General features: G+C 36.3%; 1 protein-coding gene across 12 annotated transcripts in view; it reads right to left on the minus strand.

Annotated features, from left to right (window-relative positions):
• The window catches only part of ADCYAP1R1 (ADCYAP receptor type I), a 139,685-nt gene that overhangs the window by 21,174 nt on the left and 104,115 nt on the right, over positions 1–14,396 (minus strand). For all 12 annotated transcript variants that reach the window (XM_061474381.1, XM_061474387.1, XM_061474394.1 and 9 more), the window contains 3 exons: positions 13,800–13,860; positions 9,841–9,910; positions 7,828–7,919 (listed from right to left, as the gene is read on the minus strand). In XM_061474381.1, coding sequence (XP_061330365.1) covers positions 7,828–7,919; positions 9,841–9,910; positions 13,800–13,860 — 223 coding nt within the window. The remainder of the gene's footprint in view (positions 1–7,827; positions 7,920–9,840; positions 9,911–13,799; positions 13,861–14,396) is intronic.

Here is a 14,396-nt window from a genome sequence, read left to right on the forward strand (position 1 = left end):
CACCTTCACTAAAACTTAATTCCATATTAAACCACTGTAACCTAGTGGCCTTTGAGCACATACTTGTACTCTCCAGGACAGGAAGAATTTGTTCCTGGGTAATTAACCAGTTACCTGATTGCACTACACATTTCCTTTTATGCACAGTGTTATTTACAAAAGCCTCATGAGAAGTTCAACCTTCCAGATCAAAAAATCCTTCTGCATGGTGACAGCACCATCTTTCATGTCCTTTCCATACCCCAGGCTCTAAAGTCTATGTACTTGCTTGGAGTACACCCTAATAATTCCTCAGATGTAAAAATAAAACCACTGGATGTGAAGCATGCTAGTTGCTGAAGTGAGACACAAGAAATCAATATGTCAAGGAGAAGCAGAGACACTGAGGGGAAAATAAACTTCTTTTGTTCTCATATGGTAGAGTCAAAAAATGTAAATGGTAGCAAAAGGTAAATGGAAGACCATGGATGTTGGTGTGCATCAAGCTTTGATGTAAATTGAAAGCACATTCAAGATCAGAGATGTCAGAATTATTCCCCATTGTCTGCAGTCTCGCAACAACTGCTGCATGACGAGTTGCTTCTACTCCACACTTATCTTTAAACTAAGTAACCAAGTCAAAGAAACAAAGGTGAAAACTGATCTGGGGACAAATAAAATTCTAAATCTATCTTTCAGCCTACCCATGCATTCAAAACAACAAACTTAGCTATGAGTAATGAGGGAGGGAAATGGAAAACAGCCAGAATTGTCTTATTTGGAAGGTCCCTCATTAGCTTGCAATTTCAGGTTTCTGAAAAATTATCTGAATCTCCAAAACCATTATCTTTCCCAATAAGTAAACTGCCCTGATAAAGGATACAACACTACATCTAAAGCCATGGTTAATTCATAAGGAGAGTTGGCCAAAGCCAACAGATCTTCTCTATACTGCTAATCTCCGTGACAACTGAAGTTTATCAATACAGATCAAAACTAGGATATTCACTTTGATGAAGTTCAGTGACTTCAGAAACACATTTGAGGTCTGTCCCTCATTTTCTTTATGAAGGCTACCTTCTTTTTGTTAATCACGAAACTTGAATGCATGGCAACAGTTAGATTACAGAAAATCCAGTTAACTGTAGTCAGTTTTACATTAAGGTAAGAAGCTTTACATTGTGCACATTGCTAAAGTATTTGTGGTATTTTAGAAAGCAATGCTGGAACAAATTTAGGTATATCTAGCATTTCAGACAGTACATGTGTAGGCAAAGACCTATATTTACACACGTACACAGCAAACATTTACATGATGTTTTATGCTTAGAAAGTCATTTAGGTATGAAATATCCAGATATATGCCACTGATATATCAATAGGCATTCATTCTAGCCTTTTTTTGTGCCTAAGCCTCCTCAGAAAAAGGGCTAACCCAACCCTTGATAGAACAGTTGAGTACCTCAATCTTTGAATTACTGTTTCTTAAAAAAAAACATGAAGGAATATGTCTATAAAAAGTACAACACTGTTCAATACAACATGGCACTGTTCTCTCCTTCACTAACCTGCACACCTCCTTTATCTTTCTAGAAAAGGACCATCTATTAGTGTCTTCTCTTTTATTGCAAACACACTCTTTTCCAGCTTGGGGCTTGCTCTTGTAACAGACAGATAGGGAAAAAAGACTGTGTTTTGTTGATTTAGGGCACAATCCATGGACAAAGAACATTGTTTTCTAAAGCTGCCACAGAACATGGAATCCAGTGGAATTTTTAAGTCACCATTGGAGAATTGTTGAGCACAAAACTTTAACAGCTTTCAAAAAAAGTCAGCTAGACCATAAATCACACATAAATCAGTGCTGTATCTTTTCCTCTGCCCATACATCCACTGAAGCCATAAAATTGCCAATAAAAATACCTTACAGCAAAGTGCACAAATACTGTTTAAAGACAGTCATCCTATTTTTCATTACTATTTCAAATAGAAAAACAACAGGAGTTAGCCTCCATCATACATCACCTGCGCATGAAAAGGCATGATGGACTTACACTCTAACCACCTTCTAAGAATTTTGAAATAACAGAAGCAGAGGCACTTTTTACATTACATTTGTCACAGATGATCTTGTAACCATAAGAAACAAGTTGGTAATCAAAACCAGACCCTGTCAAAGATCCAGTAGAGCACTTGCATATCATTGGAAATAGATGGAATTTTCTCTAAAAATATTAATTTTCTTTTCTGGAATATCCTTCTAAGTGGCCCAGAAAATAGCAAAGCCACTTTCAAAGTAGACACAGTTTTAGGTCTGATCTCATCACTGTAAGAATGCAAAAGATGCATACTGGATGAAAGTACAGTGCTTAGGTTATGAAGCTAGTTTTGACAGCCAAAGATGTATGTTTATGTTTCTTTACTTGCTACCAGCACTGGGGGGGTGGAATTTGAGTAGCCCCCCTTTGTGCTAGCTGTTCAACAGGAATAACAGCTCACAGGAACATTATAAAAACACTAATTATTTTGTGCTGTTTAATTTTACAATAGTTGAGACCACAGCAAATCTATAGATAGATAAACAAAAGCTTTTCAATTACCTTATCTGAAAATAAATAAATCCCTGTATAATTATATTCTTGCTGTTTATGGTACATAGATTACATGATTTTACATTCCTAACAAGTACACTATTTTTTTTTTTTTTCCAATCCCTAATGGAAAAGATTTAGTACAAATTAGTATCTACCTCCTCCCAAAATAATCCAAAACAGAAACCAAAAACTCTTCAAACCAGCATCTAAAACAATAATTTGTCTTGGGAAATGTAAAGAAAAAGCGTAGTAGTTGTGAATTCAAACTTCAAATAAATCTATCAAGAATTAGTGTCAGTCAAAGTAGCAATCATGTACTCTCCTATCATCTCTTAGATATGAGAACTAGGTCCTCGTTGATCATGCACTGGCACCACATGATCATCTGTGTTTTCCATTGTATTTTCTTGTGGTAGTAAAGGATTAGCTCAGGGACATGAGTTCCTTTCATTGCTGGATTAGCAGGCATTCCAGTACTCAACTGATATTACCTGGGGTTAAGAAATTAAAGTGCCATACTAAAGAATATACTGTTCATCAAACATCAGCCATTTTCTTGTCAGAAATGAGACTTTTGGCATAAAGACCCTGTCAATAATAGTACTGGCAGTCTGAGCACTTGCAGCAAGACAAAGCGGTAGCAGAATGAATCACTGAGTGTCCAGTGACTTTGTAGGTGAGCTGTAGAGGAGTGTTGTTTACCAAAACATTTGTGTTACAACATTGCTTTTCCTGCCCTAACCCTCTAGGTTGCACCATATGTAAAATCATACCTACCTATGATATATGCCATGTTTCTCCTTTCTTTCCAGCAAGATGCTGATTGGAGGAATGACGTAGACCTGAATTAGCTAGATATATGTGGGGTTTATTTTCTTTTCATTGAGTTTTCAACATGTGATACAAAATTTATGAAGAATCTGTTAAAGCAAGAGCAGAAACAAGCTTCCCCCACCAAAATTACACTAAAGATAAACTGGAAATAATAATAATAAAAAAAAAAATCAGTTAAATGTGTTTGATCCTTGAAAAAGAACAAAGACTTGGAAATGTGTGGGCCCTTTTAATCTTAAGGGTTATTCCAGCATGCATCTACATCATGCATACCTACTGAAATACTGCAGTGGTTTATGGTAGTGATACTGTTAAGATTATATTCTGTCTATAGAGAATCTTTCTGCAATGCAACAAAGCTCATGAAAATAACAGCGTGGATATAAGGTTTGTGTTGGCATTTCTACGGGAATATGGCTTTTTTGGGGGGGTGAATGTACTCCCTCTACCATGACTTAACTAAAACCAGGATGCCTGAAAGCAGATTCTGACATACCATATTACACACCATTGGCTGGATTTCTCATGGGAAAAACAGTGAAGCCTTGATAGATCAGTTTTTTATGTTTCCAAAAAATCCAGACAGGGAACCGATATATGAAAATCCACGCAAAAAATGTAGGCCTGATGTGACACACCGCGTGCTGAACCAGTCATAGTAGGGTTGTGAATGTTGTTTCCAGTTGCCAGAACTGTGCATGCACATTGGATTCATGGACTTTTGATGTGGTGGTACTTGGCTCTCATCACATGGTATCACGGTGTCTCTAAATAACCTACTACTACTTCAAAATATTTACATACTGTGCAACTGAAGACTGCTAACAATCAGGTAGTACTTTCTGTCTGGAACCATGTTCAGTAAAACTTAACTGGATGAAATATACTGGTACAAATACAGGACACTGCCATTTGTCCTCTAGGATTAAGTATGTCATGTCTATAATCATGGCACAATTGTTTATGCAATTCATTAACCAGGTGGGGTGAGAAACCTTTCTGAACTATGAAGATAGTTGTCTTAATTACACTAGGAACACAACCAATATCTCTTTATGCTTCCCTAGCACCTGAGGATCTTTCTTAGAACTTCTCTCAAATAAAAAATTATTGAGTTTCTATTACTGATCTTGCTTTGGTTTGATGCTTAACTTGGTGGAATTATTCAGGACTGACAAAAGACTAACTGAAACCAGAACATGGTTCAAGAAACAAGATATGTCTTTGTTATGCATTTGGCAGTTTACTTCTAACACTATGAAGTAAATAATGATTATGATGACTGTTAGGAGGAAATATGAAAGTTGCTTTAAGCTCTCAGGAAAAACCCCAAAAGAATCATAAAATTAAAATGCACCTTTAAAAGAGTGGCTTTCACTGCCTTTTGAATTCCTACCTCATTAATAATATTTTTTGATGAATCTAGCCCCATTCATTTCAGCCATATGGAGAAGTTTCTATTGAAAACATCAGTAAAAGTAAGATGAAATTATTGTTCTCTCAGAATCTGACATGTTTTGTGCCGTTCAGTCTGAAATGGGATGAGCAGCATGCAGGCAGCTTTGAGGAGGAGCTAAACATGTGAAGAAATACCTGTTAGGCATGAGACTGGTAATGAATGACCGAACATACGTGTTGATAAAATTGAAGTTTATAGTCACTAAAGCATTTGACTGCCACAGAAAATTGTTAGGAAACAGCTACATGCTTCCAAGTTTTTGTCAGCCAAAAGGCAAAGGCTATCGTATATAATGATCCTCAGGTTATTTAGAGAGAAACTCAGAATTTTTATGGGAGTAAAGCACTCATTACTGTGATGCAAATTATACAAATTATTTTTTGTTTTTTTTTTAAAAGCAAGTCTTACATTCTCTAGTGGCTGCAGTATATTAATTAATCATTGGCTCCCCAGTAGTGCACTCTTCTGTTGTGCTCCTGCCACAGCTCACAGCTAACTTCAGTAGTGGTAATTTTTAATAATGAATGTGCAGTAGTAACAATATATAATTAATCTTTGAATTAAAGCACATCCCAAGGCTTTTAAAGTCAAATACAGGTTTAAGTGATTTGCAGAACCATGACCATAATATCTACAAAATAAAACTGGAGGTAGATTTTCCTAACAACAACGACGAAAAAAACCCAACACATTAAGAGGACCTGAACAAAAACATATACCATACATATAAGAAAATATATCCTACTCAAAGTCAATAGCAAGTTATGGGGTCTTTTATTTTCTTTTTTTTTGATGGTGAAGAACCTGGCTAAAGGATTATTCCAAAAAGTGGAAGGCTGATACTAGAATAAATCTTAATCACTGCTGCAGATACCATGTGATACAGCTTTCAGAAATAGTCTGAACATCTTCCTCAACCACAACTACTCTGTCTCATGAACTAAAGGCAAAGTATTTACATAAGTTGTGGAATAAAAATCTGGATGGAGAATTTGGTCTAATGGAATGAAGTTTCATACTTTGAAATAGCAAAATAGGAAGTGAAAAATGCTTAATATGGACCACAATCTAAATGCCACAGAGATTTCAATATGGTGACATAACCATACTATGATATGTCTTTTTCCTTCATTACAACAGCTGTCCTTTTACAGGATACGTATGTACAAATATTAAGTATGTCTGGTGTCTATCTGCAGATTTATTAATTTCATTTCTTTTTATCATGTCAGCGTGACTTTCCTGTTGTTGAATCTGTTTGGATAAACAACACTCCATAATGCGTACATAAATGCAAGATCAATTTATACACACCCATTAATAAAGTTGCAAAAAAATATGAAAAATAATGGCAGCAAATGAAACAAAAAATATGATGTTTTCTCTTTGTTTTGGTGGCTAACTATACACATAGGAAAAATATCAGTAAAACCCAGTCACCATATTGATCAAAAATGAAAAGGATGTTTCATAATCTAGTTAAATCACTGGAGTCTATGGCATGCTTTGCTTCATATGTGAAAGATGTGCAGCAGATACTAAACATGCATGTAGCAGGTTGTAATCAGAACTAGCTCTGCACATCTTTGGTATTAATTACAATCTAAGATTCAGTGGATGTCTTCCCAGCAGCACATACATGGGAAATATTCATGCAAGCCCTAGGCAACCATGCATACAATTAACCTATTCACTACACTTTCTCCTGAGATATAATTCTGAGATATATGTGCCTGCAGAATGAATTTAAAGCTCTATTTTTGTCTGTGGAGCAAGCTTCAGGGGCAGTACTTTCAGTAAGTGAATGTCTGACTATAGGCATGAAAAAGTGATGCATAAGATATTACCATTTTGTAATGTGGAAATGTAAACAAGGCAGTAGGCAACTCGAGGATATATTTTCCTCTGAAAATTGTCATTTAGGTGGATGATGTCATTATACTATGAGTGTGGTTACTGAGGGTAAAGGTGACCACTGAATAGTGTTCTAAGGAAGTACTATTAAATGCGCATCTCCTATTTTACCCTGACATCTTTTACTTTTATTTAAGGTTTATATGACTTGCCTTTTTTTCACCAGGAATCCAGTGATAAAATAAAAATTCTTACCTATATTTGTGAGTGCTAGAAAACACCAGCGTTCACAAAAAAAAAAAAAAAAAAAAAGTAAATGTTCATGGTGTTTAGGCTGAAAAGCCAAGAAAAATGTGCTGCCACGTGTCCTAGTTATTAAAAACAATTATATAATTTTTGTATGGAGAATGACCACATGAACTTAAACTGGGGATGATGACCATTTCAAATGGCCAGCATCTGACTTCTAATGAGATGGAAACTAAAAAAAACTGGCTTTAAAAAAACTGTAAATCACAAAATTTTAAAACTTCTAAAGGAAATTTTTAGGAATCGTTGTGCATTTTTAAGCCATCCTAGGTATGGGGAGAATCGTTTGGCTTAAGTGGAATGCACTCAATGGTTACAAAGAACATGAGCAAAAACGATTTTAGGAGATCTTCCTAAATTAGATTTCAATACTAAGTTAATGAAATCTTTCTGCCAAATCTCATTGTTTTCAATGAACTTTGGACCATATCCCTGGAATGTATGAAGCACAGCAGACTGCCCCATGAGTATGATCATATTTATACCTGATCAGTATCTTAAATTCCAGATAACTGACCTGTAAAGATTTGATTTTGTGTTTTGGTTTTTGTTTTTTTAATCTTATATTTATGCTTATTTTCTAGGCCTTTTAAAAAAAAGGCTAAAACTACCATTAAAATGCACTTCAGTGGCATTTGGATTTAAAAAAAAAGTAAAAATCAACCAAAGAAATTTAATATATACTGTAACTCTTTTTGAAAATCAAATTAGTTCAACTAAGTTGTCTTTTTGACTTTGTCTTTTTTTCCTATGTGTATATTAGAAAACTAAATTGATTACTGCTTTATTTGTACTTACAAGTAAATGCTGGATTCATTGCCCCCAATATCAGGTGACTGGAGTTTCTGCACAAGTATCACAATTATGCCAATAAAAAGAACAAAGTTTATCTAGGGAAAAAGAAAGGAAAAAATGATGACAATTATATATTTTTTTAAGTATGAGAATGAGACATTCCCAGTGACTTGCTGGCTCCACTGCCGTATACAAACTGCAGTCTAGAAGTTCTATAGGGTCAGGGGTACTGGGATAAATTTACAAGGGTCTTTTGGCCACTTGCAGCAGCTTGCAGAATTTCTTCAGTCCCCAGCACCAGATTAGATAATCATAAGCAAAAATGTTTCAACATTTGTCATTATCAACCAGTTAAAAGAATAAAAGATCTCTGCGTATCAAAACCATATAGTAAAATTCTCAGCAGTAAAATCATCTTTAACTCTCATCCTCTGAACTAAGGCACTTCTCAGTTTAGCAGTATCCATTAGTCACAATTTAGTGTCTCCCCTTTCCTGAAATTCCCAAGTTGTGTCACTTTCCCTCTGCTTGACTGAATCTGGGCCAAGATGAGACAACCTCTAATGATTGTGGGAGGGGAGCTAGGGGCTGGGAGACATGGGTGCAAATGTTCATCTTCATGTCTTTTATGTTATCCTGGGATTCTTCTCTTTTATCAAATCATGCAATTACAGATATAGTTTTAAAAATTTGTGGATTAATAAAACTGTTTTACTTTAATACTTTGGCTACAGATTTGGCTGTGACCAACTCCATAGCTTCTTAATGCCAGAAGAAAACAGTGGGAAATTTAAGTTGGTCCCTTATTCAATATTTTACTCCTTTAAAATATTGTGTGCATCTCTTTCAGAAGAATTTTCTATCTGATCTGAGGACTACAAATGAATGGAGAAGCCCAGTCATCCCTTACTTGTTGCTTGGATCATTTATGCTTTCAATAGAAACCAGGTATAACCAATACCCCAAAGACAGAATGTGATCCTTCACAGAATATGTTTGTAAAGCATGGTGAGTCACATACATCAATATCACAAAAACCCAACCATTTTGATACCCTTCAGTATAATTAGCTGAATTATCTTTAAGGTGTCTCAAGGTTATTGTACTTTAGAAAGCTGTACAAATACTTGAAAGGAGAACCAAACCTGATGAATGATACCTATGTGTAGACAGGTGCTTGTGAGCTGGATGTCTGAATTCCAACAAAAGTCAATGAATACCTGTCCAGTGCTGTCACTGGAGTATGGAGAGAAACTTGGCATGCCCAGATTTAGACACCTATATGTGGTAAGCCAAACCACTTTTCAGGTGACTAACCATATTGTCTAGTGGCTCAATTACATTTCCTTACTGGAGGAGTCCAACACCATTTTAAAATTCCCATATTCTTTTGGGGAAGCAGCTGAAGCCCAAGCAGGCACTTCAGAACCTCTCCGTGACCCATACACAGATATTTAGCATCATCTGAGTAAAATCCAAGACCTTCATCAACTACAGAGTTCTTAGCTACCTTGTTGACAACTGAGAATCTTGTACTATGTCCACCATACTATTATAGATCTAATATTAGATAAATAAATGTAGTTGTGAAATGAATTCCATTCAAGAGACACAGTCCAGCTTCCTAGCCACTGGCATCTAGTATTGTTTTAGATCACCTGTATCGTCCTACTTAGCCTTCAGCTGCCACCACAAGTGGGACAGAATTCCCATATATCTTATGTCATATTTGCAGCCCCAGGCAAATGCTTCAATATGCTGTAGGGTCTTACAGCATTTGATAGCTACGTTTCAGCAACAGAATAACTTGCTTTTCTACACAGTCTTTGCTTGCAGGCAGTACTAAATCTTCTTTGTAACAACTGAATGGTGGATGGTAAGTGGTGTACATTCAGACAAGCTGTCCATTAGTCCAGCACAGCTGATGCAGCATAGTTTGCAAAGCCATTTGAAGCTATTTGCATTGGTTATTTGCCCTTAGAAATGTTAGCGAAGTCTCCTCCAAGTGTTACTTACCATAATTGATCCAACCACAGGACCCTTGATCACCCACCACAAGGCAGTGTTGTCATTCATGTCCCAGCAGCTGCAGCAGTTCATGAAAAGAATGGGGTAGGAAAAGGGAAGGAAAGAGAAAGTTATAACAAAAATGTTAATAAACTTACAATAAATTTTAAGGGGTCAGAGAGCGGGAGATTAGTCTTGTAGCTAAATAATTTTATTTAAAGGTAGTAGTTCTTTAGTCTGTCCCAGCTTTCTTTCACAGTCTTTACCCACATTATCTGAAAGAAAAATAAGTATTTTTATGGCAATTTAAATGGTACCTCTTACTAAACAGTTTAGACATTTTGGAAAATGCCTTTATCTGTGAAATTGTCCCTTTAAGCTAACATCTCTGAGGAAGGGAAAAAAAGACAGGGACACCTCAAAGGTTAAGAGAAGGTTATTCCAAAGTTTTGTGTTTCAGATACTTTTCCAGAGTTAACAGATATAAATGTTGGTTCCTGACCCTGGCATAAGGATTTTTACACGTATCTAGTATACCAGAATGTACTAGAGACTGGTTGTATCCACATGAAAGAATTAATGTCCAGTACAGGGCTGCAAGTACTACCAAGGAGAGAGGACTCATCTGAGAAGGTTCAACTCCTGGACAACAGCTGGGGTCAGCCCCTTTTTTAAGCTGTCAGGGTGAATGATAGTGAATATAATGCCATTTCTACCTCAGCATTTAAAATCTTTCTCTGGTTCCAGCAAAGTATTCTGCAGAAGTTTATTCCCTATAGATGCATTTGGACATTCATTTGTAGGGAAAGATAATTACATGATCTATAAACATAATGTATTTTAACATTAACATGTATTTTTAAAGCTAGGAAAAAAAAAAGATGAAAAAAATCTCTCCTGTCACACCACAACCATCCTGCTACACTATTTTAAGTCATTAAGAATTTGATTGTCAGTTAAAATTTTCTTTTATTTGTCTCTGCTTTCTTCCCCCTATACTTCCCTCTCAAAAACATAAAATCACAGAAAAATATCTACTTTGTTCCTGCACTTCCAAGAAGGAGGGTCTCCCTCTGCCTAGGACAACAGCCAGAAGTCCCAGTAGCAGTTGTCATGATGCATTTCGTAGATGCCAAGAAAAGAGCATTTTGAAAAATTTGAAAGAGCATACAGGAATAAAACACTCTCGATCTTAAAAGATCTTAATGGAACTTCTGTGTCATTTAAGTAGTAGTCTCATAACATCTGGGGGGAAAGTGAAAATCTTTAAATGGAACTGTATACTCGTGTAAATGTGAGGAGGCAGAGCTAAAATTCCATCATCCAGGTACATTGTGAGAGAAATCTCAAACAGGTGAGTGACGTCTGGTTTAGAAATTTCAGTTGAACTTATATTTTCAGTTGAACAATATATTATTAAATTTCAGTTGAACAGTATCTTACTGGATTCCCATAAAACCAACAATAAGAGTGTGTGTGGTGCAGCTGGTGAGAAGAGAGAAAATTTAGAGACATGGTGTAAAATTTGCACAGAATTACATACTTCAGTCAACAAAGCCTAGAAACTTAAAATCCCCCAAAACCTATGGGGATAATGGCTGAGGTTTTCAAATGAAAAGCAATATTTCTGAGCTACCTCACTTTAGATGCCCAACTTAAAATATTTGAAAGAGGACAAATGTTACTTACATACAGTATGTATGTTCTATGATTCTATGTTGATGACTTTTCAGTTATCAACAATTGCATGCCACAAAAGCACCTAAACTCACCACCTATATTTTAAATTATTTGCACGCATTTATAAATTAGGTGTCTTCTTTGGGAAATTATCCACTATTTGCAGAACTCAACCTCTTTAAGATGCACATTAAATCTACCCTGAAAGTCTTCAGTGTGTTGACCAATATTGGAAGGATCTGTGCAAATTCTAATATTAATCTAGCTGTACAAATAGACACTGATGTATGGCAATTTGTCTATGCAGAAATGAGAAATGAGAATTACCTCTTCCAGTTCCAGTCATCTGTATTGAAGACATCTACAGCCCAGACAATTATTCCAGGCTCTGGCTGGGACAAAGAGACACTTGGAGGTTTTTTTCCACACTCATGTATATTAAATTTGCACTCTGGGGTGATACATCATCCCCTACAAATCCCTATTGTTCTTAGACTTATGCTTCTCCTTTTACATGATGTGTCCCCAGCACGCTTAATTTCCAATGCCTACTTTGTAGATGTCAACAATGAATCAGAACAAGCCCACACAAAGGTTTTTTTTCAAGGACTTTTTTGTCCAGCCCCCGTGACAGCTATAGGATGGATGTGGTGGAAGAAACACCATCTTCTCCTCAGATGAACATGACCAGAAGGAAAAAAAACATTGCACAACAGAACAGTCTGTAGTATCAGCTAACAAGCTGTACTATCTAAAGAGGCTCCCGGATTTCTTTCAAATGCATTGCTACAGTGGCGATCAGACACACAGGACTCTTTTTCATGATGGATGAAGGGAAGAGAGCCAGTGGGCAGGGGAAGGGATGTGATTTTCACTTGAAAAGGCCAGGGTCTGATCTCTGGTACATCTCTGGTGTACATCTGGAATAACTCCATCTAATTCAGCAGCACAGGTTTGAATAAACTGATAGTTGCATTTCTCTGCACAAACCTATCCTGTCAGTGATACGAATCAGGAGCTGAAGTCAAGGAAGCTCTGCCAGGTTTATAAGGAGCAAGCAGGAGGAGACTCAGACACAGTCTGTATTTTAGTCCATGCCTCTGTGACTCTGGTTTCCCAGTTCAGTAATTTCTGCAATGTTTTTAGGCTCATGCTGGCTTTCCCCCCTCCCCCAGAACAATGCTTGCTGATTTTTAAAAAGTAACCGCTGAGACTCTCAGCAAGAATATGTCTAAATCTGTTGCATGCGAAATAGCTTCTCTAACTAAAAGAAAGGAGTGGGGATTTTTTGCTGTTTTGTTTTTTTTCTTGTTCTTCCTTCTGCAAGACATTCTCCCTACCCTCAAATCCAAAGAGTGTTTGGACTACTAAGATAAATTAATACACTTAAGACCAGTGTTGTAATCATAATAATGACACAGCAGGGTGATCTGGCTTGTTTTGCATGGAAATAAATGATTTAATTTGTATTAATGTAAAAATAGAACACTGGGTCAAAGCACTAGCAACCCCAGTGGAGGAAGGGCTTTATGTGCTTTCCAAAAAAAACATGAAAGACAAGGATGAAGAAAACCTGATGAAACAGTGAGTCTCTGCAAATTCTGAATCCAGTTACCTCTATCATAAGGTGAAATTCAAACATAAGCCTAAGTCTCTCAAAAATGTGACTTGGAAGATAAAGATGCCTTTCATTCAGATCAAGGCTTTTAAAGAACCGCTGCTGGATTTTAAAAAAATTATTCAATCATCTCCCTCATTCCCAGCATTTTTCTAACATTTCACCAAGTTCAAACATAGCTGTCATGAAAAAAAGCATTGCTAAGCTTGTGTTTTCAGGGTGATATACACATGTCCATTCCTACAAGCTATATATGCTGCTCTATCAGACCAATCTATGGTCTACTGAGATGCGCAGGACCATCTCTGGGACCAGCTTTTCCTTCTTATCCTTTTTTAAAAAATATGGGATATTTGCAGGATTTTTCCTTACCAGAACAGACCGATTGGGTGGAATCCATCCCTTGAATTCTTTCTGAAATTATTCCATTTCCTCTTTTTCTTTTTTTCCACACAGAAGACAGGATACAGATTTTTGTCTCATCCTTACTCATTTCATTCACTAGGTTTGTTGAAAAAACTCTTTAAGGGAAAGCTAAACTCCTAATTGCCTTTGTAAGTCAAAGCTCAGCAATGTCTTGTGCAGATTTCACTCATCAGAGTAATTTCTATCTCATCCTTGCCATCGTGCTGAATGCACATGAAATGATTTTCCACTCATCAATACCTACCCAGTATCATCAAAGTGAAGTCTCAGCACTGCCCAGACAGTGACACAAATTGTTGGGGTACCTGCAGAAGACAAGATGCTGATATCATTAGCAGTCTAGACACATTTAGTATTCAGCAAAGAGCATTTTTTGCAACCTCTCCACTGACATTTTATTTTTGATAGCACTAGTGCATGAAAAAAATGCAATTCATAACATTCATTTAGAGCTCTAGAAACATCTGTTTCAGTCAGAGGATAGGTTGGTCTTGGTGGGATTGCAGAAGTAAAACTGATAACAGGAAATATTTATGTTGTTTCAAGTTATTATTGCTCAAAGTTGTTGCACTGCATCTTGTTGCATGAATAGTAAACCATAGTCTGTACAAAATAAAAGCAGTGACATCAGCTTCCATGTCAAGAGTTACTGTAATTATGAAATAATTGCAGAGTGGCAGATGTTAAGCTGTAATGGCATTATTGTATTCTTTGTATTATTATTTTTTTTGTTGTAAATGCTTTGCATATATTGCATTTTCTCTGGTATTGTGTAAATAAATTATTTTGCTTTGCTTATTCTACCAAAACAAATCAGTAGAGGATAGCTTTCCTTTCCTCA

The sequence above is a fragment of the Pezoporus flaviventris genome, unplaced genomic scaffold (assembly GCF_033815535.1).
Source record: "Pezoporus flaviventris isolate CSIRO_AGI_PZ_B2104156 unplaced genomic scaffold, CSIRO_AGI_Pfla_v1 ptg000079l, whole genome shotgun sequence".
In the NCBI taxonomy this organism is placed as follows: Eukaryota; Metazoa; Chordata; class Aves; order Psittaciformes; family Psittacidae; genus Pezoporus; species Pezoporus flaviventris.